This window comes from Aulonocara sp. 'chitande type north' Nkhata Bay, linkage group LG16 (assembly GCF_057382095.1).
Source record: "Aulonocara sp. 'chitande type north' Nkhata Bay isolate Kocher_YH1m ecotype deep benthic linkage group LG16, A_spYH_male_GT1.1, whole genome shotgun sequence".
NCBI lineage: Eukaryota > Metazoa > Chordata > Actinopteri > Cichliformes > Cichlidae > Aulonocara > Aulonocara sp. 'chitande type north' Nkhata Bay.
Genome location: NC_141359.1, coordinates 35,512,388 through 35,537,695, shown reverse-complemented (window position 1 = coordinate 35,537,695; position 25,308 = coordinate 35,512,388). Strand labels below are relative to the sequence as shown.

General features: G+C 39.7%; 1 protein-coding gene across 4 annotated transcripts in view; it reads left to right on the top strand.

Moving 5' to 3' along the window:
• Positions 1 to 25,308, top strand: part of slc4a3 (solute carrier family 4 member 3) — a 68,457-nt gene that overhangs the window by 8,246 nt on the left and 34,903 nt on the right. For 2 of the 4 annotated variants that reach the window (XM_086267024.1, XM_086267025.1), the window contains exons 2-6: positions 3,460 to 3,864; positions 11,930 to 12,104; positions 15,239 to 15,489; positions 15,674 to 15,864; positions 19,005 to 19,231. In XM_086267024.1, the coding sequence (XP_086123150.1) occupies positions 3,811 to 3,864; positions 11,930 to 12,104; positions 15,239 to 15,489; positions 15,674 to 15,864; positions 19,005 to 19,231 (898 nt within the window). In that variant the 5' untranslated portion in view covers positions 3,460 to 3,810. Of the gene's footprint in view, positions 1 to 3,459; positions 3,865 to 11,929; positions 12,105 to 15,238; positions 15,490 to 15,673; positions 15,865 to 17,389; positions 17,435 to 19,004; positions 19,232 to 24,349; positions 25,131 to 25,308 lie in introns of those variants that run through there. The other 2 variants (XM_086267027.1, XM_086267026.1) reach the window with 2 other exon arrangements.

Genomic DNA, 25,308 nt, shown 5'->3' with positions numbered 1-25,308 from the left:
CCAGCACTATATAATATTTTGTGTATTTCAAAAATAAAACTATGAAGACACTCAAAATTAATTTCCTGTTGTTAGAAACTACTTTGTGCAACTTTTTTGTATTTATAGTTTTGAGGGACAAACCTCTTAAATTTCTCTAACTAGAAAAATATGTAAAAAAAAAAAAAAAACCAACCCAAATACGATTTTACATCTTTTGTAGTTATTGCACTTTTTTGCAATTTATGTAGTTATTATAGACTTAATGCATACATATTATTAAAATTTGGGCTATAACGGTTTTATTGATGTATAGCAACTTGAAATGCTCCCAAAAATGGCACTACAGCATGTAAAAATATAAAGATAACTCTGGCGGACTTGTTTCTATGGTAGGTCTTAAAGGGTTAACCACCAATGGGCCCAACTATTGACATCAGTATTAGTGTACATTCAGAATTGGTATGGTTATTCAATTCCATTAACTCTGTGACTAGTCCTTAAACCTCCTAGTCTAGAGAATTCTTGTGGTACTTTTTTACAGCTTGTTTCTAACTTCTAGACCTTGTGATCGAATTACTTTTGGCAGTTGATATTTTATGCTGATCTCTTGAAACAGGTAATAGTTTAAACAAGGTGGCTGTCAAGCAGAGGGAGCCCAGAATGACTGTATTTATAAAGTCAATTGCAAGGTTAAGCATCCACTTTACATAGTAATCTGAGCAAATGAAATGCCTGTCTGTAAACACATTTTTTGGCACATCTGCCAACCTGCCATGTACTTGTGATATGACAAGGATTTCTTTCTCACATTCGTTATGCAATCATTGCATCGTCATATAAATATGTTTTTTCTTTCTTGCTCAGTTGCTGATGTTTAACAGAAATCCAGCGGAATATTTTACCGTCATCTCATCTTTACTTTTCTCTGTAGGTATCACACCCTGACCAGTCACCCTGATTCTTTGTATTGCAGACTGGATGTTTACCAGGCCTTTTGTTTTCCTTTTTTTAAATGTTGGCGTTCCTCAGCTGCTTCCGCCACCAGTGTCTGTAACACAATCACTAATATATCAATCCTTTCACACATTCAAAGGCAGAACCATTCAGAGCTCTCTGATTACATGGCTGTGTCAAGGGGGTGAGACATTTGATATCACTGGGCACTGGTCTGAGTGGTGGTAGGCAGGGCAAGATATGGGTCAGCTTTGGTGTGACTACCTACTCCATGTTCACCCCGTTACCACTCCATATTCACGTTGCTTGAATGTATATTTCCGTTGCATATCCATAAAGCTGTGCTTTAAAACACTGAGAGTTACTCACAATGGATTAGTCTGTGGTTATGCAGGGGAGGTGTATGCATCTGCTGTGTACTGAACTGTTAATGCAGTACTATGGAGTGCATGTGCATAGTACCTCACTGTTAAAGACATAACCTCAAACTGCTCTAGATCTCAGCAGCCTACAGTACTTCTATTTGTGCAGTGCCTTGTGTATAATGTGAGCTGTGAGCCAAATGTAAATGTCTCAAAGGGAGCAAGTGAGTCAGCTGAATAAAACTGAGACAGATGTGAAGCCTCATATTGTGACTGTGGGAAAACGGCAACACCAAACACAACTGGTCACTCGGGGTTGATTTAACTGGGTTTCATTAATTCCCATGACTATTTTATGTTGGCAGTACATTCTTACTTATTATTTGCTTAATTTAGCCTAATGTTTTCTGTTTTGCGTCCTTCTTGTTTATACTGCAGCGAAGCCTTATAAAAACCAAGGGGTATTATTAGCTCAATAAATCAAAAATATGAGTTAATCAAAGCAAAGCCTGCGCATGACAAAAGGATTTTCGGATTAGCGTATTCTGGTATTTCCTTCTCTGTCTGGTCTGGCAAAGCAATGTAGGCACACCAAAATTATAGACAGCACAGACTCAGTCTTTGGAGGAGTTAGTGGATTTTAAATGGCAGCTCTTCCCCTGCCCCGTCCCCTCCTGCACTGCCCAGAATAATATAATTACAGACCAACAACCGGCATGTTTACATGGAAGAGAAGCACCTGTTTTCCATCATGTTGAGACCAGTCCAATCACTAGCATTTATTTTTGACATTTTCAGGATGATTCAGCTGTCTGCTCTTTGTGGATGTGTGCTACTGGGGTTTTCAAATTATGAAACTGATCTAAAGACTTGAAATCATTTAATTCATGGAGCACCAGCAGTAATGACCTGTGAAGATATCTTAACAGTCACTTAGCTGGTAAGATGCTAATTTCTATCTGGAAATTTAATTTTAACATAATGGTAACAGTCCCACTGAGACTCACAGTGAGCTGTTTTTTGCATCAGTCTGGTATTTTCTGGTACAGAGCTCTAGATTTCCCTGTTTCCCTGCCAACGTCAGCTAGGTGAGAAGTGGGGAAATAGCTGTTTCAAATATATAATTACTTTACCTGACTTACTGTAATAAATAGCTTAACTAACTTATCTAGGTCACACTACACCAAAGACAAATAATTCTACCGTAATACCATTTTACGTATTAAATGTTATTACCGTCACTCAGATATATACTTTTATTGGCCACATTTTTAATTATGATATAAAAAGCCAAGCAGTCAGTGACCAAACCTTCAGACTTTTTTTCAGTTTAACAATTTTTTGTCTCATAGGCAGCATGCTCATTGTCTAGTGATCATGATTTACAAAAAAAAGAGTTTTTGTTATTCAATACGATCCAAAATAATTTAGTGAGCTCATAAACTCACCAGAACAGCGTAGGCTTAACTATTTTTTTCTAACCACAGCTATCGACATCTAGTGACATTCAAGTAAAATTCATGTAGCTCCATTTTTCCACAGCAAAAGCTACGTGCATGTTTTATAATGTCAATTACATTACTACCACCTGAATATACTTTTGCATAAATAATAATTTACAAGCCAACCAGCTCATAGCTGCAAACGGTCAAAGCAGCTACCCTGCCTTTGTACAAGGCAGTACAATCTGTAAGCAAACACCTCCAACATCTTTTTGTGGTACTCATTGTTATATAAAGCTTTTCTACTCTGAGCACTCAAAACACTTTATAATCAGTAATAGCAAACTTTAGACTTGCTCATAGGTGGATTTTGTTATGATTTTACAGAACATTGTTTAATTTGGACCACTTCCTGTAATTATGCTAAGCTACCTAGCTTAAAAAAAACCTCAACATTTTTTAAAAAGGAAAAAATTAAAATTAGATTCTCTGATTCACATTTTGTTTTCAGATTTGTCTGTGGACTTTTAGTTTACTGTGTGTAATTTGTGGTTATATATGACTGTGTTTCTTTGGATGTGTATCCATCAGCATATGGTGATTATGTACTATATAACCTTACATGTGCTTGGTCACATGTAAGGTTGGTCACTTGGTCACTTGGTTACAAACTATCCATCATATCTGACTGCTAACCTCCTACCCTGTTCATTCTCCAGCAGGTTATGCCACCCCAAAGGCTTCCTGGATCCCCAGCAGTGAAAGAGAAGGGCTGATCCCGTCCTCCTCCAGGTTCCTGCCGTGCAGCCCTTCTTTCCCTCTTTCTCTCTCCTGCTTATTCCCCTCTCCCAAAGATACAAACCCTACCTGACCCCAACACCTAAACACTTTGACCTTTGTCACCCACTTCTTGGACCACTCTTGTTGGTCCAGTCACGTCCACCGCATCATCTTCCTCACAGCAATTCCATAGCTAGTCTCCCCTCATTCCAGCCACACTAGTCCACTTCCCTGCGGGACCCTGCACGTTTTAGAGGTCTGCTCTACCCTCTGGCTGCTTGCCGGGCCCCATGGCTACAGGAGGTCATGCCCCTGACATAGATGTGTTAATAAACCTACAGCAGGTAAGAAGTATTGTTTTCTTAAACTGAACCTGTTATTATAAAAATAAGAATAACGATAGTTAGCATAATAATATAATAATGGATTGCACAGGAGGGGTTAATGAATGTCATTACAGTAGATGTCTATTTGAAACTTCAAGGATGCAGTTAATTTTCTTTCATCTTTTTCAATGCCATGTGCCAACACAGTGCAGAGCAGCTACCTGAACTCTACTCCCACAGAGGTCGGTTATCTTGTTAACAGTCTTACATCCTCACTGCGTATGACCTTGGATACTTTGGCTCTGAAAAATAAAGCCTTAAATCAGAAGTGCTTGAGTTTTGGTGTTAACTTCAATACATACGTTCTACAAACCATCAACGTGTCTATTAAATGGACTGATTTCTATATAGCACTTTTCTATTGTCCTGGAGCTCCGAAGCACTTTATACAACCGCATTAACCCATTCATACGCTTTAGTGCTTTCTATCTAACATTCATATTCTGACGCAGAGCAGGGCGATATGACCAGAAATATTTATCACAATATACATTTAAAAATTTGCGATAACGATATAACTGACGATATAATTGACACTAGACCAAATACTTTACAACTCCACAACTTTATTAGTGCAAAAAAACAAACAAATCATCAATGTATTTTCACTTAAACAAGCAGCTGTTTTTTATGTGCATTAAAGTTATATAAAAATTTAATAGTGCAAATGCAAATTCCTTGCTGACAGTTTAACCAAAAGGCATTTGCAGTGGGAATTGGCCGACATATCCTCAGCATAACCATGTATAATATCCACAAAACTTAAAAAGAGGTTATACACACACAATACGGTAAAATTATGTTGAAGCACAGTACGTATCACTCCGCGAGGCTCCTGACTACAATACCCTTAATGCTCCGACAATCCATCAAGCGGAGCGGCTTCGTAGCTTAGCAAAGCCCAGCCCTATTCTGACGCATGCATTGGAGAGCAACTTGGGGTTAATATCTTGCCAAATGGAGACTGGAACTGCCCAGGATCCAACCACCAGCCTTCTGTTTACGCACATGGCGGAAAAAGCATGGCGGCGACGGAGAATGAGAAGGGCAAAAGCGGATCGTTGAATGAAACGGATGAAGCAGAATTGGTTTGTAAAAATGCTGCAACTTCATTGGTGTGGAACTGGTTTAGACTTCGTCCGTCAGATACACAACAAAGCACTATTTTTGGTAGAGCATGCTAGAGGGCCGTCGTTTTTTCCGTGTTTTTTTTGGAAAATACGGCACACTTAAATTCAATCCTTTGATTTTTCTGAAAGTCGACAGTGCCCCTTATAATCCCGTGTGCCTTATGTATGAATTCTGGTTGTGCTTACTGACCTCAAAACGATTTTCTGTGGTACACGGCGCTCGAAAATCTGTCAAATGTTTTAGTACGACTTTGCTAAGCTATGAACCTGCACTGCTTAATGGGTTGTCGGAGCATTACGGCTACCGTAGTCAGGAGCCTCGCGGAGTGATACGTACTGTGCTTCAACATAATTTTACCGTATTGTGTGTGTATAACCTCTTTTTAAGTTTTGTGGATATTATACATGGTTATGCTGAGGATATGTCGGCCAATTCCCACTGCAAATGCCTTTTGGTTAAACTGTCAGCAAGGAATTTGCATTTGCACTGTTAAATTTTTATATAACTTTAATGGAGATAAAAAACAGCTGCTTGTTTAAGTGAAAATACATTGATGGGGTTTTTTTGCACTAATGAAGTTTTGGAGTTGTAAAGTATTTTGTCTAGTGTCAATTATATCGTCAGTTATATCGTTATCGCAAATTTTTAAATGTATATCTTGATAAATATTTTTGGTCATATCGCCCTGCTCTAATTATGAGACATATTGTACATTTTCATTGCAATGCATCTGATAACCAGCTTCATCTATCCACATGAATGTCTTAAATACATAAAGGCCTGCTTCTAAATTCAGATAGAATTGAGGTCAGTCCTTAAAGAAACATGGTGTCTAACCAGCTAGTTACTCTATTACTCTGGATAAGTAATAGAGTAAGTAATCTGAATAAGAAAAGTGTTGTGTAGCAGATGTTATTATAGCAGCTTGTACAATAGAGTCGTGTTCCTTTAAAGCTACAGGACGTCTCCAGAAACTTCAGTGCTGTTAGCGAGTGCGGCTTGAGATCAGAAAGCTAAGTGAGAAAACAAGCCTACATGATTGTTTGACAGATAGCCATGAAATGATTTGTTTGAGTTGGTGTTAAGTCAGTTCTTAGCTGCAACATCTCCAGCACTCAGTTCACACTTTCACACCAGTTAGCTGCCAGAACACTTGTTTCGACCAGAGAGCAATGCCTGCAGATATTTCCATATCCATAATGGTGTACAATAGGCAATAAAACATAATATTTGTTGTTGTTTTGAATATTTTCTACTTGGATCTGTTAATTCAGTCGGAAGCATTTGGACATTACTGTTCTGTCATCCTCAGGCTAACGCTGCCCTTTGACGCACCATGTGTATCGAAAACAAAGGGCTTGTTTCCAATATTTCCAAAGGCATTGTTTATATTTTTGCCATATGGCAGCAAGCAATAACATTTTAAATTAACATAAGCTCGGCCGCATGCACCAATGTTACAGGACTAGCTGACAGTCCATTGATAAACTAACTGCTATTGTTCGTTCTAGCCAGCCAGAAACATGCCAGCACAAGACCCATTGTACTCAGGAGACATATTTGCACCATCTGCTCTTTTAGTGGTCTACAATTACTTTTGGTGGAGTAGTTTATAGTTTGGCAGAGGAAATTAGGTGGATTGTGCAAAACTGATAATAAGCTCAGTTGCCTTCTCTGTTTAAATTCTTAAAACTGTTCAATCCAAGGTCATAAATGGATAATGAGCAGACCATATTTGCATATCAGAGTTCATTGAAGTTGAGCAAATTGCAGAGATTCAATTAATGAGTTGACTTTTGTCATAAAATCCTGCTGTTTAGACTCTGGTGTGGCTCGGTGTACATCCTTGCTCATATTTTGAGCAATAGCATTTCCTTACACAATAGCAAGATGATTATCTTGAGTGAAAAGAGCACTGAAATGTCTTGAAGACTAAATTGTTACTTCCAATTTCTCCAAGCAGTGATGAGTCACCCTGGGGTCTGTGGAAAATGCTCCATGTCCAGCTTTGCACAATGCTTTGTAGCTTTGCTTCAAGCGAAACAGAATAGCTGGTGATCTCAGGGAAAAACAGTTCTATCATCTAAGTAGGTGATGTGTCATTATGCACAGCGGGAACTGTGTCCTCCAAAGTGCATGTAACATATTGTAGTTTGGTGGAAATAACAGGCTCAACGATTGGCTGCAAAAAGTAGACTCTTTTCTACCTTCAATCACTTGTCAGCTCTGTGTTCATATACACAGACGGAGCCTCTGCAGTGAGACGGAGCGGCTTCTCTGCACAGGTTTTAGTCTCCTACAGTCTGATTGATTCTGCTAGTCGAGACTTTGTTTTTGTGGTTTAGTGTGAGGGCATGTGTGTATGAATCATATGAAAGCAAAGCCCAATGGTCCCCGTTGCCACAGAGACCACTGGTGTTGCTCTCTAACGTGAATGGTAAATGGACTGTTATTTATACCAAGCTTTTCTACGCTTAGTGAGCACTCAAGGCGCTTTTTACTGTAAGCCACATTCACCCATTCACACATACATTTATACAGTATTTTATTCTATACCTTTAAACACTTCTAACCACCACATACACACTCACTCTCTAATGGAGGCAGGTGTGGTTTAGGGTTACTGGGGGACACTTTGACATGTTCACTGGAGGTGTGAACTGGCTGAAACAACACAGCATAGGTCCTGGTTTAGTCACGTATTTTTGTTTCTTGCAATTTAAGGCACATCAATCAAATCAATCAAAGTGTATTTCTATAGCACATATTAATAACAACTGAGTTGACCAAAGTGCTTCACAGTCAGACAGAGCATGAGACAATGAGAGCGAAACAGTTAAGAAGGAACAGGGCAAGAAACAATAAAGGTGACAACACAACAAGCCAGATAATAGCCAACGAATATGAGCAGGGAGGTTATTCCAGAGTCTAGGTGCTACGGTTGCAAAGACCTGATCACCTCTGGACTGCATGTTGATGGGGCAATGCACATTGCTGCTAACAGCACTGATCATCATTTGGTGGTAATGTGGGATGCTGCACTCCTGTAATTTATTGTATTTCTTATATTTGCATTGCACCTTTTGCTTATGTATCTAAGTGTTTTTTCTCAACGCTAACAGTGATGTTTCATATGTGGTGCAGCATGGAAGAACCTGGTTAAATTCTATCATTTTAATTTGCCACATTTTTGAAACTTCTACATAAAAAAACCAAACCATGATGACTTGTTGCAGACATTTTCTTTTTGTCCTTAGATTTACATTGTACTCTTTGACAGCCCCAGGAAAACAAGTATCCAGCTTTGGTAATCAGTTGCATTGCATTTAAATGTTAAATTGACAAATCAGTGGTATCTCTTTATTTGCTTGGTCTTCAGTTATTTGAAGTTCTTATTTTAAGTGCTTACTACATAAAAGGATCACTGGCTTGGTTGCAGTGCTGTCAGTTTGTCCTCTCTGTAATAAACTTTAATTGAAGGTTTCACCAAAAGGGTTCCAAGTACACCTTCAACCTAAAACTGATACTGTGTGGCACCGTATTGTTCAAAAGTTTCAATTCTATACTGCAGCGCGGGCATATGTATAAGATAACGCAACATATGTTGAATATTTCTATTTGATAGCATGTTGCAGTTATAAATGGGCTAATTTACTGAAGACAAAGGCTGCTGTTTTCTACAGGGACTCTATAGAAGTTAACAGAAGTAATTAGGCTCATAAGGCTTATGGGTGCATGCAATAATTGAACCATATTTGAGGAGAGCTCACCATCCCTCATTTTATTTCAAAACATCATATTTATGCAAACTGTTCAGTTTGAAATAATTGCTCATAAACATCAGCTGTGCAGTGAGAAGAAAAGCAAAACACTGATGCTGATATTTATGTTAGTTGTGATTTGTTTTTCTGGGAAGCGTGCCAGCTCCTTAAATCAAAGAGGCCCGGCTTAAAGCGACAGGGAAGCCGCTTTAAACACGGCACGCCAAATAAAAGGAGGAGGAAGCAACAGAAAGAGGAGCACTCTGCGAGGAAACACAAAGAGAAGAATTTTAAAGAGCTAAATATTTTTATCCACCTGTGTTTTAATTAGTAAAAGGTTCATTTTATATTTTAAATTTAGTGTCCAATGGTGTTTTCACAGCTTTTATAAGCCAAAACCAAAGTTTATTCAAAGTCTGTTTCTTTGATGGTTGCTTCAGTAGCTGATGTGTACTCGTCTCACATTTGCTAATTTATTCAACTCAGCTGTATTTTCTTACACGTAAAACACATATTTTGATGCAACTAATGTGACGTCCTTTTTTATTTTATTTTAAATAAATGTTACAAATACAACCTGTGAACCTGCTGCTCTCTATGACTTCATTAGATAATACATGTACAATGGTAGGACGCTAATTTAATATGAAGGTTCATCATGGTTAACTTAGTTTTCATTACTGTGAGAAGAAACAAGGAAGATCTAATTTAACGTGCATTAAAGACACAGAAAGTTCCCATCATGCATGCTGTTTTTCCTCGTATAGTTGTGACAGTCAAACAGTGCATGCTGCGATCTCTGTTTGCATTTTAAAAACTTAAATAATTTACTTGAATGAACTATTGCACTATATTACCTCAAACATAGAAGTACTTGTGTACTTTGGATGAAGAGTTTGGTCATTCAACAAGGGTACAGCTGTTAAAAGGGGACAGTTAAGATAGTTCTTAGGAGTGAAAGAAGCTTCTATGTCCACTGTGAGCGACCATCTTTGAACAGAGGCGGTGGCTTACGACACCAACTGTGTGCCATCTATAATTCAGTTTTGAGATCCCTTCGCAGACACCTTAATGCCCACTCACATCCTGGGCCATATGACCTCAATGAATCTAGGCTTCACAATGGGTTCACCCGAAACCTTGGCTGATTGTGACCCACACCTGTTTTCACACCTTGGCTCGTGTGATTAGGTAGATGATCAATAGGGGGTCCACGACCCTCTTGGGGACACTCCCATAGGGCTTAAAATCTGGGACTCTCCACTAATTGTTCTTAGAACTGAAGATGAGAGGTGAAACGTCTTCAAGCAACTTAAAGAAGTTCAGACACTTTTTTTTTTCGCAGCTCCTTAGACTACGATGACCTGGATGACTGAGAACCTTCACAGACACATGTAACATAATCCAAATTTCTTTACAGTAGCTTATCATTTATAACTGACCTCACAGTATTCCTGATTCACCTTGTAACTTCATAACTGAAATGCGCGTACAGAACCCCGATGGCTTTCACTTAGTGTTTCCTGATCACTAACACGAGTACACTTAATCCTCACACAAAGCAAACACAGCCCCACATACGCCCTCCTGAACAGTAGTCAGCCGCTGATAAATATTTAAATGCATCTCTGGCTCACCATACCACAAATTATGAAAAATTAATATTGTAGTAGATGTCGGGCGGTTAGAGTAAAGGTTAGAGAGGATCTCAGCTGTGTTGATTGAACTTTTTTAATTTAAGCTTCTTTACATTTTAATTGGTTCAAAGTGGCCAAACCAGCCACAGAGATTTTGAATTTTCATGAAATATTACATCTACAGACAGTAGATTGTAACCCACAGTGATGGCACTCATAGCAAACAGGGCAAATATACCTTCCTGATTTTTTTGGGGTTTTTTTGTGTAATAGATCTGATTTCCATTTGGGCATACAGTACTTAAAGCATACAATATTTCAAATCACTGTAAGCCATTGTGTGTGATTCTATTCCTGTACGTATCACGCCGCCACCACCTGGGCTGGGGTGGCCCACCTCCTGTGTCCTTCCACCTCATCTGACTTCAAAGCTAACATGAAAGAGTTAGGCCTCTTGTCTGTAGTAAACTCTCCCTAGAATATTGTTCCCTGTTGCAATATGTCGGGACTATTAAATTCAGGGTCTTACTCTGACGAATAGCCCTCACCAGAGCAGGTGAAGGAAATGAGGAAGTGAATGGGGAAATTGACTCATTGGAACACAGAGCACATTAAACCATGAACAAAATTGAGCTGGACATGCAGTAAAAACAAGGCGTTCACTGCTCACTCACTTTAAAAAAAAAAAAAAAAAAAACCTTTCTTTTATTCTGCCTAGCTACATCTGCCTCAGCCTTGTGTAGATAGGTAGCTTGGATCATTAAATGCATCATGTCCCTTCATCCTGCTGGTAATTAGGAAGTAATGGAGCCCTGGCACAGCAATCTGAGACCACTGAACGGTAGCCAAAGTACGCACTGTGCCAGCACCAATCTGAGGCAGAGGAAGCAGCATGTGCCAGTGATTCTGACCTATCACAAGCACCAAATAGCTGAGGCAGGACACTCCCATCAGTCTTCACTGTCTCCAGGGGCTCTCTAGTGCATTAGTTCTTTGCTGCTTAGCACTTTGTTGTATTGATTTGATGTCCTCTGTGCATGTAACAGAGAATATACAGTTGCTGTGTTCCTATTCTGATGATGCAGAATTATTTTAAAATACAATCACATGTTTTGTTTTGCTTTTTAACAGCAAAAATAAATCTTTGGCTTGAGTGCAAATCATGTCTGGAAATAGAAACAGCAGACCTACTTTCCATATAAAATAGTAGCAAAAATAATTATTTGTTTTGCATTCATCCCAGATTAGCATTACACTTTCATTTAGCATGAATGTTCCTCTCGTGTGGCTGCTAGCATATACAATATAGTAATCAGGGTAACACATTTCATGTATCACGTAGAGATTTTATAGCAAACTGGAAAAACTTCTTGTTAAAGCTGAGGTTCAATGACAGGGGGCAAGAGTGGCCTTTGGATATATGAGTTACGGTTATTGCCATGCAGTTAATCATCCTTTTTTGTCTTTACTGAAAGTATTTGTACTGTCGTCCAGGTAAGGGTGGAAGAGGAAGATGAGGATGGATGCGTGGAGGACCAGGAGGAAGAAGAGGAGGAAGAGAGCTGGGAGAAAGCTCTGTCCGTGGAGCGCTTTGCAGACATCATCAGTGACTCTGCTTCTACCAGTGGAGACAGGATGGGGCGACACTACACTGAGAAAGACTTTGAGTGTAAGCAAAGCTGCCGTGCACACATGACAGTATAGCTTCACTTGCACAAACAAAAGAAGCCACTGGGACAAGACTGCAGTCAAATGTCGAATTTGATATTTTGGATTTGTTTTTATATTACTGACCAAAACTCATTTTCATTAGCATTTCTATATTTATTTTATTTTGGTTTAGGGCTACTCATCAGATCAGGCAACATTTTTCAAATCTTCTGTTGTTCATTTTCGGTGACCTTTGCAAATTGTAGCTTCAGTTCACTGTTCTCAGCTCACAGGACTGACACCTGGTGTTGTCTTCTGCTGCTGTAGCCCATCTGCAATGTGTTGTTCATTCAGAGATGCTCTTCTGCATCCTTTGGTTATAACAAGTGGCTTTTGTTGAGTTTCTGTTGTCTTCCTATCAGCAAGAATCAACAAGACCCTTTCACCCAGAGAGCTGATGCTGTAAACCCCAGAGATGGTTGTGTGGGAAAATCCCAGCAGATCAGCAGTTACTGAAATACTGAGACTAGACCGTCTGGCACCAGCAGCCATGACAGTACTCCTGTCATGTGGTATCCATCAGCTTTATCTGCAGTGCACTCTGTACACTGCGTATGAATTTCTACCACGTATCTTAGAATTGAGCACTGCACAGTTATTTGAACTATTTACTAGATTTTGTGAACAAAGTAAGCAAGCAAGTAAAATGTATTTATATAGAGCTTTTCAAGACAAGGAAACAATCACAAAATTTTTACAGAGGAAAAGCTGCAACTCTGTCCAAACAAATTACAGGATGTATCCGTAAGAATTTCAAAAGGTGGACATAGAAGTAATGGACATAGAAGCTTATTGTAAATCTTAAAATACATGACTGAATATGAAATTTTACAAACACAATTTAAAAGTGCCTATTTAATGTGTCCCCCTCTGGACGTACAGCATGTGTCCATATAATAGACACATTTGTCCTATACTTTTGGGAGCATGGCTGGAGTCACTGCAGCCATTGCTGCTGGTACCTATACACTCAGTACACTGAAGACTACAATTTAAGATACACTGACATGAAACAATCTCAAGACAAGTTGATGTTTATTGTCAACCCAACAATATGCACTCAAGTATACAGTGGGACGAAATATCATCCTCCTGGATCAAAGGTGCAAACAATAGAAATGAAAATGAAAAAATATACATATATACAACTATGCAAGAAATAAGACAATGCCACATTATGTGACAGTGCACATAATGTTGATTTTTCTACAGTGCTTTAAAAAAAATCTTTTACTGTTGCTATCTGGCATCATAACAATCATCAGTGCTGAAATATCCTGTACTGTAAATACACATGTATCCCAGCTGATCCTGACCCTGTCCGTTGTGGTAAGAGATTAGATCAAAGCAGGGCACCATATATTGGGTATGTTGAGTAAAAGGCTGGATTAGCTTTCAAGAGATTAGCTGACGGCTATCACCTGACAAGAGATAATATTGGTAAAGATGGAGCTGCTTTCCTTTGGTGTTTGTTAAAGAGTGTTTTAGTTATGTCTTTCTAGGGTTTTAGGAATTAAAGGAAGATTCTTTCAACTGAAAGTTGCACTTTTTTTACACTGCATGTTTGATATTGAAAGGAATTCAAAGTCTTGGCCCAAGCAAACTATAAGTAGTCCTAAGGCCGGCTGGTATATCAGTTTTTTTAAGTACCCAGCTGGTTCTGAGGTTCTCCTCAAAGTTTCCAACTTCTTTAACAACAGAAGCTCACAGCTCACATCAGCACACTGCTGCCGCTTGGAAATTACTTGGAAGCGATTTTTGATTAAAAGTGCAGTTTCAGTCGGCAACTGTTCATTGCCTGAAAAGAAACAGAACAATATGTCTGTTGGTGGTATGACAATATAGGCTGCAGCCTGTGTGGGCACAGAGAGTAGGAGAGAAACAACAAATATAAAGGGCTCACACATCCTGAAACGAGGAAAAATGCAAATATAATGCTAATTAGTGATTTTAGTAAAAGTTTTTCAACACGTTTGGCGACTATAGTATTTCAGAAAAAGAATAACGTCTGCATTTTATTTTTATGACTTTCTGTGATGTCTATCACTGTAAATGGCTAGAAAAGGTAAAAAAATATTCATATAATGTATATACCCTTTTAGCCAAATACAAACTATAAGAAGTCTCATCCCAATATTCTTCAAACTGTTCTGCATTCTGCTGAGCTGAATCCCAGTTAGAAATTGTTTGGGGAGAAGTCGATAATAAGTATAGGAGTTTTTTAGACAGGCTGAAATGTGTGAGGTAGCTAAGAATAAAAACATCCCCTCATGGTACCGCTGTCATTCTGTGGAGGACCCATGACTTTAACATGTGCAGAATAAATTTACACTGGGAATTGTCAGAGGAGAATGGCCAGACTGCTGCTTATAGGAAGGAAAAATGAACTCAGAGAACCACAGTATGCAGAATATCATCTGTAAATGCACAACATTTTGCTCCTTGAAGAAGATGGGCTAAAGCAGCAGAAGACCGCACTGGGTGCCGCTCCTGTTAGCCAAGAAAAGGAAACTGAGGCTATGATTCACATTGGTTTGCTAAAATTGGGCAACGGATGACTGGAAAAATGTTGCCTGATGAATCTTGATTTCTGCTACAACACTTGGATTGTAGTGTGAGTGAATTTGATCATGGATCCATCCTAGAAGTTCAGGCTGCTTGTGGTGGTGTAATGCTGTGGGGGATGTTCTCTAGGAATACCTTGAAAACCTTATTATCAACTGGCAATTGTTTGAACACCACAACCTTCCAGACTATTGTTGTTGATTATTCCCATCCAGTTATGACCACAGTGTACCCATCTTCTAATGGCTGCTTTGTGAAGAATAATGTATCACAAAGCTCAGATTATTTCTGTCTGGTTTCTTGATCATGACGGTGAGTTCGCTGTACTCAAATGGCCTCCACATTCATCGGACTGCAATCCAATAAACCCCCTTTGAGCTGTTGGAGTGAGCGATTGATGTCATGGATGTGCAGCTGGGAAGTCTGTATACATCACCAAAGAAAAAGCATTTCACGTGATATGGAATGAGCTGCTCAGCCAGCTGATGTGAATAAACCATCTGATATCATGGCCTCTCTTTGACACAGATCACAGACACACATTTCACCATATGCACCACCCCTTGTCCACTCACCTGCCCGTGCCCCAGCGTTTACGGAAGAGGGTACACAGCATGGAGAAGAGGCGCAAAAAGAAGCGCAGGAAAAAAAAGACTTCGCTGCCGCCTTCTGACGTTACGCCTACCATACACGAGGTAGACGAGGAAGAGGCAGAGTCGGAGACCGAAGGGCAAGGGGTGGCTGCCACTCCCGCAGAGCTCCCTGAGGTCCAGCCACAGGTAAAATGTGACTTATACAGTGTAACTTTTGCAAAATCCACTCATGTACCTGAGCTGCTGATAAGATGCTTGTGGCATTAATACTTAAACAAAAGAGAATCATCTGTGGTTTTGATTATGGTTTTACTATGTATAGCCAGCTTTATATATGCCTCCCCCTCACTGATCCTCCTCTTTCTCTCAGTTTAGTTTGGGGAGCCAAGAGGACTTGGGGGAACCCCTTCACCACACTATCGTCCACACGGAAAACGAAGAACAACCTTTGTCGAGGAAAACAACTGCGCTGACTCTGACAAAGGGGGCGGCTCATAATGGGGGAATAACTGTTACTGGACAGAACGATGACATGGATGGAGGAGAAGCAGCATGCAACAGGTGTGACTTCTGACATCTGAGTCCTCTCCAATGTCCTAGTAAACATTTGTAAAATGTATAAAATCTGCAACACTCCCCAACACAAAGATGGCAAATATTCATATAATTTGTTTCATATGTTTCGCATAATTAGCGTGTCTGTTGCTACAGGACATTGTGAAAAAAGCCGATATGCTACAGCCTACTCACTGACCAGTACTGACCTCTTGTCAGTCTTTTAGCTAAATTAACTCAAATTGAAACCTTTTCTAGGTCCCATATTCTACCACTTTAATACACATATTAATATTACGTCTTAAAGTCGTAGATGTAATAGTAATATGTGTATTCATATTACATCCAGAATGTGTATTTTAAATTCCAGTCGTAAATGCTGCACACTTGCACTCTGACTGTTTGATAATCAGTTTCAGTGTTGGTAACTTTAAATCAAACTAGTGTGGCTGCTGCACCTGCCCCTTTGAGGAAGAAGTTTATGAGTGATAGAGAGAAGCAGCCAATAAGAGCAGCACATGTGTTTCAGTATACGGTCTGCCAGTGCAGACCTGAATAAGTCACTCAGTGGCTTCTGACTTTCTCTCCGAATGATAGTTTGGCTTGTAAATGGTAAATGGCCTGTATTTGTATAGCGCTTTACTTGGTCCCTATGGACCCCAAAGCAATTTACACTACATTCAGTCATCCACCCATTCACACACTGGTGATGGCAAGCTACATTGTAGCCACAGCTGCCCTGGGGCGCACTGACAGAGGCGAGGCTGCCCGGACACTGGCACCATCGGGCCCTCTGACCACCACCAGTAAGCAACGGGTGAAGTGTCTTGCCCAAGGAAACAACGACCGAGACTGTCAGAGCCAGGACTCGAACCGGCAACCTTCCAATTACAAGACGAACTGCCAACTCTTGAGCCACAATCGCCCCAGTAAATATAGCCGAGTTCTTGGCACAGCTGTTGTTTTTAACATTTGTGACTGCAGAGTTTGTCAGACAGCATCACAATTACAAAAATCTGGATTTTAGAGGTGCAGAACAGCTTAATTAAGCTCCACCGTTGTTAATACAGTGCACATATATAAGTGTTTCATGGGTGTTCTATTGTCTCACAGCAGGAACAGAACAATATTTCTTGACAACAGATTTACTGAGAATTTAGCTGTATCAGAAATGCAGCATAGGTAAACTGCTAGCAGAATGCTAACTGAGGTTAATTGTGCAAAAGAACAAATATGGAGTAACACACACCCAGTACTATTGATTTTTGTTATCAATCAGCCCTTAAAGTTTCGACTGTTCATGTTGTCCCTCACTGTGATGAGCTCTGACCGGCATGCATAGGATCAGAGCTAATAATTATGTTCCCCACATTAGCCCTGCTTGACACTAAACTGGTTGTAATGCATATCATTGTACAAAGAGAGGATCTTTGTTACTAGTGAGGAAGTCAGGAGTAGTGGAGAAGTATGGGAGGCTAATGCAGGAGATGTATGAGAACAGTGGAGAGGTGTTCAGTTGGAGGGACAGATGGGTTCAAGGTGGCTGTGGGCAGAGATGGGCAGTAACGACTTACAAGTAAGTAAAGTGAGTAACGAGTAAAGTAAGGGATTACTATTGCAAAAAGGTAATTAGATTACTGTTACTTTCCCGCAAGCACGCTGCGTTACTAAAACTGTGTTGTTGGTTTTTTTTTGTTTTTGTGTTTTGTGAGAGTGTCTCATGACAATGACGTAAGCGAGTGCAACGTTCTGGCAACAGCTGTGTGCAGATCAAAAATGGATAATATAACGAGTGCGGGGAGAGTATGGAGGACACGCATACTTTCATACACAAACAGTTACAATCACCTCATAAACTGCTCTACCTTTAGCTGTGCATCTCTATTTTAGTCTCCACCAACCCATTGTGTAGTTTTTCAGGTATCTGACCATTAGCAGCTAGCTGCTAAAGTTAAGCTAGCTGCTAAAGTTGTCTGTTTGTGGCTGATATGTTGGACAGGTAACAGTGTGTTCATTAAAGATTATATTGCTGGAAACAGCTGCCCACTGAAGCTGAAAACACAGCTGATTAAAGCAGTGGGAGGCTATTAAAGCTGTGGGCCATAAAACTGAAATACATTGCTAAAAGATGCTATAACACTGTGGGGAAATACAGGGATGAGATTAGCTGTAGGATTATCATTGTGAGCAAATTCTTTCACACTACACCAAGTCTTTTGTTAAACTTTCATCCACTTAATTATGCAGCTTTAACAGCCTTTTGTTATCAGTTTATCCCTGACTGCTGTCTGTTTCACAAGGCAGAATTTGGCAGTGATAAAGCCTATCACAGGAGCATGTTGCTGGTTACATTTTCCTAACAACAGTCATAATTTAGTATTTTATCAGTTTCAAATTTATTAAATACATTTTGGTTTATATTCAGTGCTTTCTGTTGTTTTCTGAATTTGAAACCTTTAACTGTGTGAATACTTTTTCGTGCAGCAAAACCTATAAAACAGGCTCGTGCATACGAGAGCATAGGCTAAGTAAGCTGTATTTTTAGATGTGTGATACTTGTCATTGGAAGCCAATGACATTTATAACCCATACGTGCAGTTTTTAGGGGAGTTATGATCCATTAATGGTTCCAGCTGAATCATTCATATCTGGCTTGCTAACACATACAATATAACCATCAGAATATGAATTATTTGGTGATGCTTTGAATTATGCATGGAGTTTGCTGTTGGGAGGTCAGGGGCGCCATGGTGATTCAAGTCCTTGTCTCTGCTAATGGCTCACTGGATAAAAGCACAGAAACAAGCATCATGCCTGAGCCATGCAGCGTTTCATTGCTGTGTTTGAGTAAGCTCAGCTGAGGATGACTCAGAGGCTTGGAGAGGAGATCCAGGCCTGTTGTTGTGTTGTGAAGCCCTCTGTTGGTAAAGTAACCGCAGTGCATGAGCCAAGAGAGTATTTATCAAAAACGATTTTAACATAAAGTATATTAATACTTTATAATGTGATGATTTATGGTTGATTTGTGGACTACATTGTGGTTCATATTTTGGTTTTGAAAACAATAAAATAAAGTTCTTTCATAATGTCAAAGAATTAATTATTTAATTATTAAATTAAAATTAACTTATAGTGCTCTTTGTCAGTGTTCCCTCAGGATCAGATCCCTCAAGTTCAATCACACCTCATGGCTGGTTCCGCAAGAAGCCTGTCCACCACCGTCTGCCGGGCACCCAGCGAAACAACTACGACCTGCGGGAGCGGATCTGCATCGGCAGCATGACTGCCCTGGAGACTGCCGTCTATCAGCAGGTGCCCACTGATGAGGCTGAAGCCCAAATGTTGGTCAGCGCTGATCTGGATGACATGAAAAGTAAGAAAAATACTACACTGTATTTTTAGGGAAGTTTATGTTCAACCCAGTATCACAGAAAAACATGTAATAGACACGTGTTCCACTGTGTCCATTTCACACTTTGCCTCTCCAAAGTGTGAAAAGCACATGAATGCAGAAGTTGCAGTAAGTTGCAGTGAGATGCAGTACCAGCAGAGGGAGATATTTTATTGAGAGCAACATGATTATAATTCAATTCAATTCAGTTTTATTTATATAGAGCCAAATCACAGCAACAGTTGCCGCAATGTGCTTGATTTATAACCGCGGGGAAGTATTTAAACAGCCATTACTCACACATTTACATGTACATATTTAGAAAAAAATATAGAATTGAGCTTGATCTAATAATGCTGTGAATAAATCGATTGGTGTGTTTAGTACTTTTCACTGGACAGCACCACAGTCGGCGAGGCTCTGTGTCACTCTATTTTATTACCATTTCTCCCACATCATGTTGACGAAGGTGTAGAAACTCCTTTTAATAGAGTGGAGACATACAATGCAGTAATAGAGAGAAGGACTGGAGGGAGGCTTAGGGCAGGAAGATAAAACCCGGTGGAGAGGAAATTGGTAACAGCGTAGAGGGGTAAGGGAAGAGTGCTGGTGCTGAGGTAAGTCAGCCTGCAGGCTGCTGGAGCAAGAGCAGGAGGGCGGGGTTGGCAATGGCCATAACAATGAGAAAACGAGTGAGGAGGTAAGAGGAGATTTAGAGCAAATTGATGCAAAGACCTGTTGAAACCTGTGTGTGTTTGAAATACTGGAATAACTGTCTGTTTTCAGGTAGCTATGGTATTGTTTTTATTATTAAATGCAAGTCAAATAGGGTTTTTTATGTGATTATTGGGGACAATACAAAAAAATAGCCTTTTAAATTCCTCACTGGTGTTGGGGAAAAGCTTTGGAGCAGGACAACGGTAGATGGTTGTCTCCATCTCTGAAAGCACCTTCTGAGATGACTCATTTTTTCTTATCACCCACGCCACAACAGTGATGTGTGTGGTGGTGGAGGAGGGAGGGGAGTCTTTGTGAGCTGCCTGTATTGTTATATATCAGCCAGGGACTATGTGTGTTAGTGTATTATTGATGTAAATGCCAAGTAAATGCAGTGAGTTAAAAATGAAGACCTTGACTCGCATCAGTGATCTGATCGTACGTGGATGTGACTTCAGATTCTTGGCTGTGTGCACCTCGCAATAAAGGAAAGTCAATGTCAGTATGTATTATTCTTAACATAGAGCTGGATATGTTTCCCTTGATGCTATCTTGAGTGCTGTTGAAGACATAATAAAGCCTGCTGCTTTGACTACAGATTAAATGATTAAATAGAACCCTGTTTCCCTCTCATTAAGTGACTAATTATATCCAGAAATAACAGGACATTTTTGATGACATAATAATAATGTGTGTTGTGGGTTTGCTGCCCTCTGCTGGCTCTGAAAAGTACTTCCACTATGCTTACACAATTGAAACATTCACGTTTTTATCTTTATCTTTATATATATATATATATATATATATATATATTCAAAATTGATTGAAATCAATTTTGAATATTGATTGAAATAACAAGAATATTAATGTATTAAAATCAGATTCAACAGTTCCTTTTATTTAAATATCTTTAAATTTCAAATTCTTACATTTAAAAGCACAGCATTGCACAGATTTAAAATACTTTAGTCCCAGATTTGTAGTATAATCGGACCTAACTAATGGTTTTGATGCAAAAAAAAATAATAGGAAAAAGTCTACTACAAAACTGTATTTTGTTTCAGCAGTGCTTCTTTTAATCTAGAGAGCCTGCAACATTTATTGACTCCATTTCTTCACTGAGGCCCAACATTGACGGGTTTTGCTGTTTTGGCTCCATCATGAACATCCCACACATCCGGTCTCATGAAACCAGCCCACACAGCCCCACGTATGCACTGTTAAAAATAAGCCTTCCAAAACAGAGGGTGGAGGATGGAGGAAGGAGGAATATAATATCGACTCATAATTTTTGCAAATGTAGGCTGTTCCTGTAATAAAGTCTTTGTATTTATTCAGTTATATGTCACTATGCTTTACATATATTGTATCCTTAACAGCAGTTGGCTTCATATTGTAATTTGTAGCACAGTTATGGAAGTAGACATGAGCTACACTTATTTTTGCACTCCATACTTCATTTTGTCACGATTAGTCTTAACTCATTCACTGCCAGCCATTGGCAGTGAATGAGTTAAACCCATTGACTCATACACTGCCAGCCATTGGCAGTGAATGAGTTAAACCCATTGACTCATACACTGCCAGCCATTGGCAGTGAATGAGTTAAACCCATTGACTCATACACTGCAATTGACGGCTATAGACGTCAATGGCAGTGAATGAGTTAATTGTGGGAGACTTTTTTTTTTTTTACCACATGTTGCACAAAGCATCACTTTAGGAAGTGAAGGTCCATGCTTAAATGCTCAGAATTAACAGAAAGAATTTGTAAGTGATAATAAAAAAATAAATGCTAAAAGAGGATTTTTTTTTTTTTTAAGCAAAAGCTTGTATGGCCACAGAAATACTCTCTCTCCGAGCATCAGGGGGCTTTAATTAACAGAAGCCTGTAGTCGATTCCCCTTCAACGCCGACCCTGCCCCTGGCTTTTCCTGCTTTCCCAGAGCAGAGCAATCATTGACTGTTTAGGGCCCCTCTAGAAACAGAAAAACAGGGCATTGGATTTGTAGGGAGTGATGCTTAGAACATGGAATGGCCATGTATATCATTAGTGTCTGCTCCCCTGTTACACTTTGGTAATTTGCCCTTCAAGTACACAGACAGGTCTTAATCCGTGATGTGATTGGGACAAGTTTGCAACAAGTCACTTATTAAACCACGTGTAGATGGTGTAGAGTGAACACCTCAGCAGGTCATTCATAAAACACACAGTTTTTTGGATGCAGACACAGTCGGTTTATTTCAACAATGACATGAGCAGCACAAATAAACAGGTACTCTGATAAGAGTATGTAATCTAATATAAAAAAGGACTGAAAAAGGACCATGAAAATCTGATAGCTCAGGTAGAGTGTGGGATTTATCAAGACAAGAATTGTTTTATTATAAACAAGTCTGCCTTATAACCCTGAAATCTGGTTAACAGATGAAGGGACATATAGAAGAAGAAGAACAAAACTTTATTTACTGTCAGATCAAATTGCATACTAACATCCTAATAACTAAGTTAATGCTGATGTGCCACATGCATTAATGAGGGCACGGCTTACATTTTTCCCTGCATGCTGTGAGAAACTGCAGGTATTTATTAAAGTCAAAGGAAAGAATCAGACTCACAGGAACCTGTGAGGAACAACAATTATTCTATCATGTTTCAGTTGTATTTTGATATTTCAATATGTCACTTAGATACACAAAATACACAAAAGTTAATGTTTGATGATGGCGAGCTGTGTGTGTGCAGATTGGTAAGTAAAGGCACACCGAGGTTTTTCTCTTTGTATTATGGACCGAACTCTGCAAATAGACCATATGGCCTGTATTAGACTACTGTGCTAATTGTTACATTGATGGCAGATGTAGTGTTACTTGAAAATAAAAGTATTAAGGGCCAAAATTATGAGGGGCTTCACTCTTAAAATTCAGGGTGAGGACTTGGTGAAGAGCTACGAGAGAGCCAGAGCTTTGGCACCATGCTCACAGCTTTGAGCGAGCCACCCGCACCAATTACACGCTCATTCTGCTAACAACTCCCCCCTGGCATTCCAAATAAATTAACACTCCTAGCAGCAGCTATCACCGGCATTCTAGGCTCAGTGGAGTTAGAGCTTAGAGTTGGAGGGGTTTTTTTTGGTTGTTTTTTGGTGTTAAATGGTGGCCTAACAGCAGTAAGATGCACACTGTAATCCTTAGTACCTGTGATTAATTAAATAACTAATTAATTTAATAGTACAAAAGTTTTGTGTTAGCATAGACCAACAGAAAATCTGGCCAAACACTAGTTGTGTTGACAGCTGTAAGGTAATAAAATCAACTTGAGGTATTCTTGACAGTATTCAACAGGATTCAAAAAGATACTTCTCAACCAAAATGGGAATATGACCTCAGTAATGTTAGTCTGCCTCTTTAAATATCATTATTTAAAGCTTAAAATATCACAATCTGTGCTTCCGATGTTTAAAAGCAATGTGACACTCTTTGACGTTAATATTCAGGTTGGGACGTTTATGGGCCAGCTGTTAAATATGGTGATTAATTAAATAATACTGGGACTTAAACTCCAAGATGAGGTAGAGGAAAAAGGGGGCATAAAAAAAGGAAGAGTATAATTGCAAATGACAAGCCTGTGGTTGCTGGCATTCGTCAGATCAGTGTTTTTTGCAGCAGCACATCATACAAAGTTCGAAGTGCTGCTGTTGGTCTTGTGAGACAGCAAAAATGGATTCTCTAATGGAAAAACAAGGTATGCTTGATGGAAATGTTACAGTGCGAAGTTCACCCACTAGACTCAGATTATTGTGCAAAGCATCGTTTGGTTTTAAAGAGAATTCGCAGTTTTGATCAGACAGATCCAATCTAGCAAAAAACCCGTGCATACACACAACACACTCATGCAGGCATTCGTATAAATGCAGAGTGAGTCACAAACCCAATGGACATGGTGAATGTCCTGTTCAGCTCACATTGGTGCACCTGGTTTGGCCAATGAGACCAGGGCATCTGGGGGGGATGCAATGGTTTCCATGGAGATGCAGGGACAGGAAAGGTGCAGCTTCCTCTAACAATTAACGCCGTTAAACAGTATATCCTCAACGCGGAGTGCAGAAGCGGGTATTCTGTTCTTCTCATCAGATAGGTTTAATTTCAGCTGGTGTATTGTTTGTTTCTCAGTATGTATTTCTGCATCTCTCTTTGTGCTGTGTATGTGTGCTTTTTCAGTTTAATTCAGTTTAGGTGGAGATCGCAACCTTTGGCCCTTCTATACATCACATGGTTTGAAAGTGATTGCGGTGCTATGGAAACAAAAGGCATCAACTCTTGATCTCTGATCCACTCTTTCATGCCTTGCCAGCAACCCCAATAATCAATAGCGTGTGGACATTGTTAGAAAAGGGTGGTGCCTCCATTCAGCTGACAGCTGATGGTCTGTTAAAGTAGACCATCCCTTATCAATAAGTGATTTTGGATTTGCAGCTAAAGTGGATGCCAAAATCTTTTATTTAGCTCTCTGATGGTGGATCTAGCAGAAGGTTGCTGCCTCGGGTGCTGCTCCAGCTTTGCATTTGGACTTAAGGCAAAAAAGTGTATTTTTGTGACACTGAGGATCTGCACATGTGACTAACTTATATTTTTGTAGTGAAAGGAATATTGAATATTTTGATTGACAATCACACAGATTCTTTTTTTGTTCCTCTTTGATGCATGCAACTTATTCTTCAAAAGTTGCTACTGTGACCACCAGCTGTTTTTTCTCTCTCGAGAGTCGGTTAGCTTGGACTTGGGTGCTATTGCACAACCAACGCAAAGAGGCAGTTGCATCCAGACTCTTCAGGTCAGTAGACCAGTGAGAGCAACGGCATTCAAGAGTTGGATGAGCAGGGTGTCCCCTTGGAGAGAGGTGGATAGGAGGAGGTACCGACCGTGGAGATGACAGACATTGAGGGACAGGAGAACCAAGGAACCAAGAAGCACCATGGACCAGAACGACGTTGCAGCACCCAGAAAGGCTTTGGAACCTCAAAGCAACACCAATTTGAACACCGCAGCTCATTTTCAATCGTGGATGGATTTGAGGATTTTGAAGAGTTTGTCTTGGATTTTGATGATTATGACTTGCTTGAGTCAATCCACAGCCAGCTGGGGTCACCCCTCGAGCCTATCCGTAAGTTGGCCGTATTTTCCATGGAGGTTCACCACTCCTGAGTAGGATTTCATCTGTTTAAATGATTGATATTTGACAGCAGTGACAGTTACGTCATGCTTCCGAAACACATCAGGGAATTCACATGGGCAAGCATTTTATTCTATTTTTACATGATTAATCAATGGAAGGGAGCTCA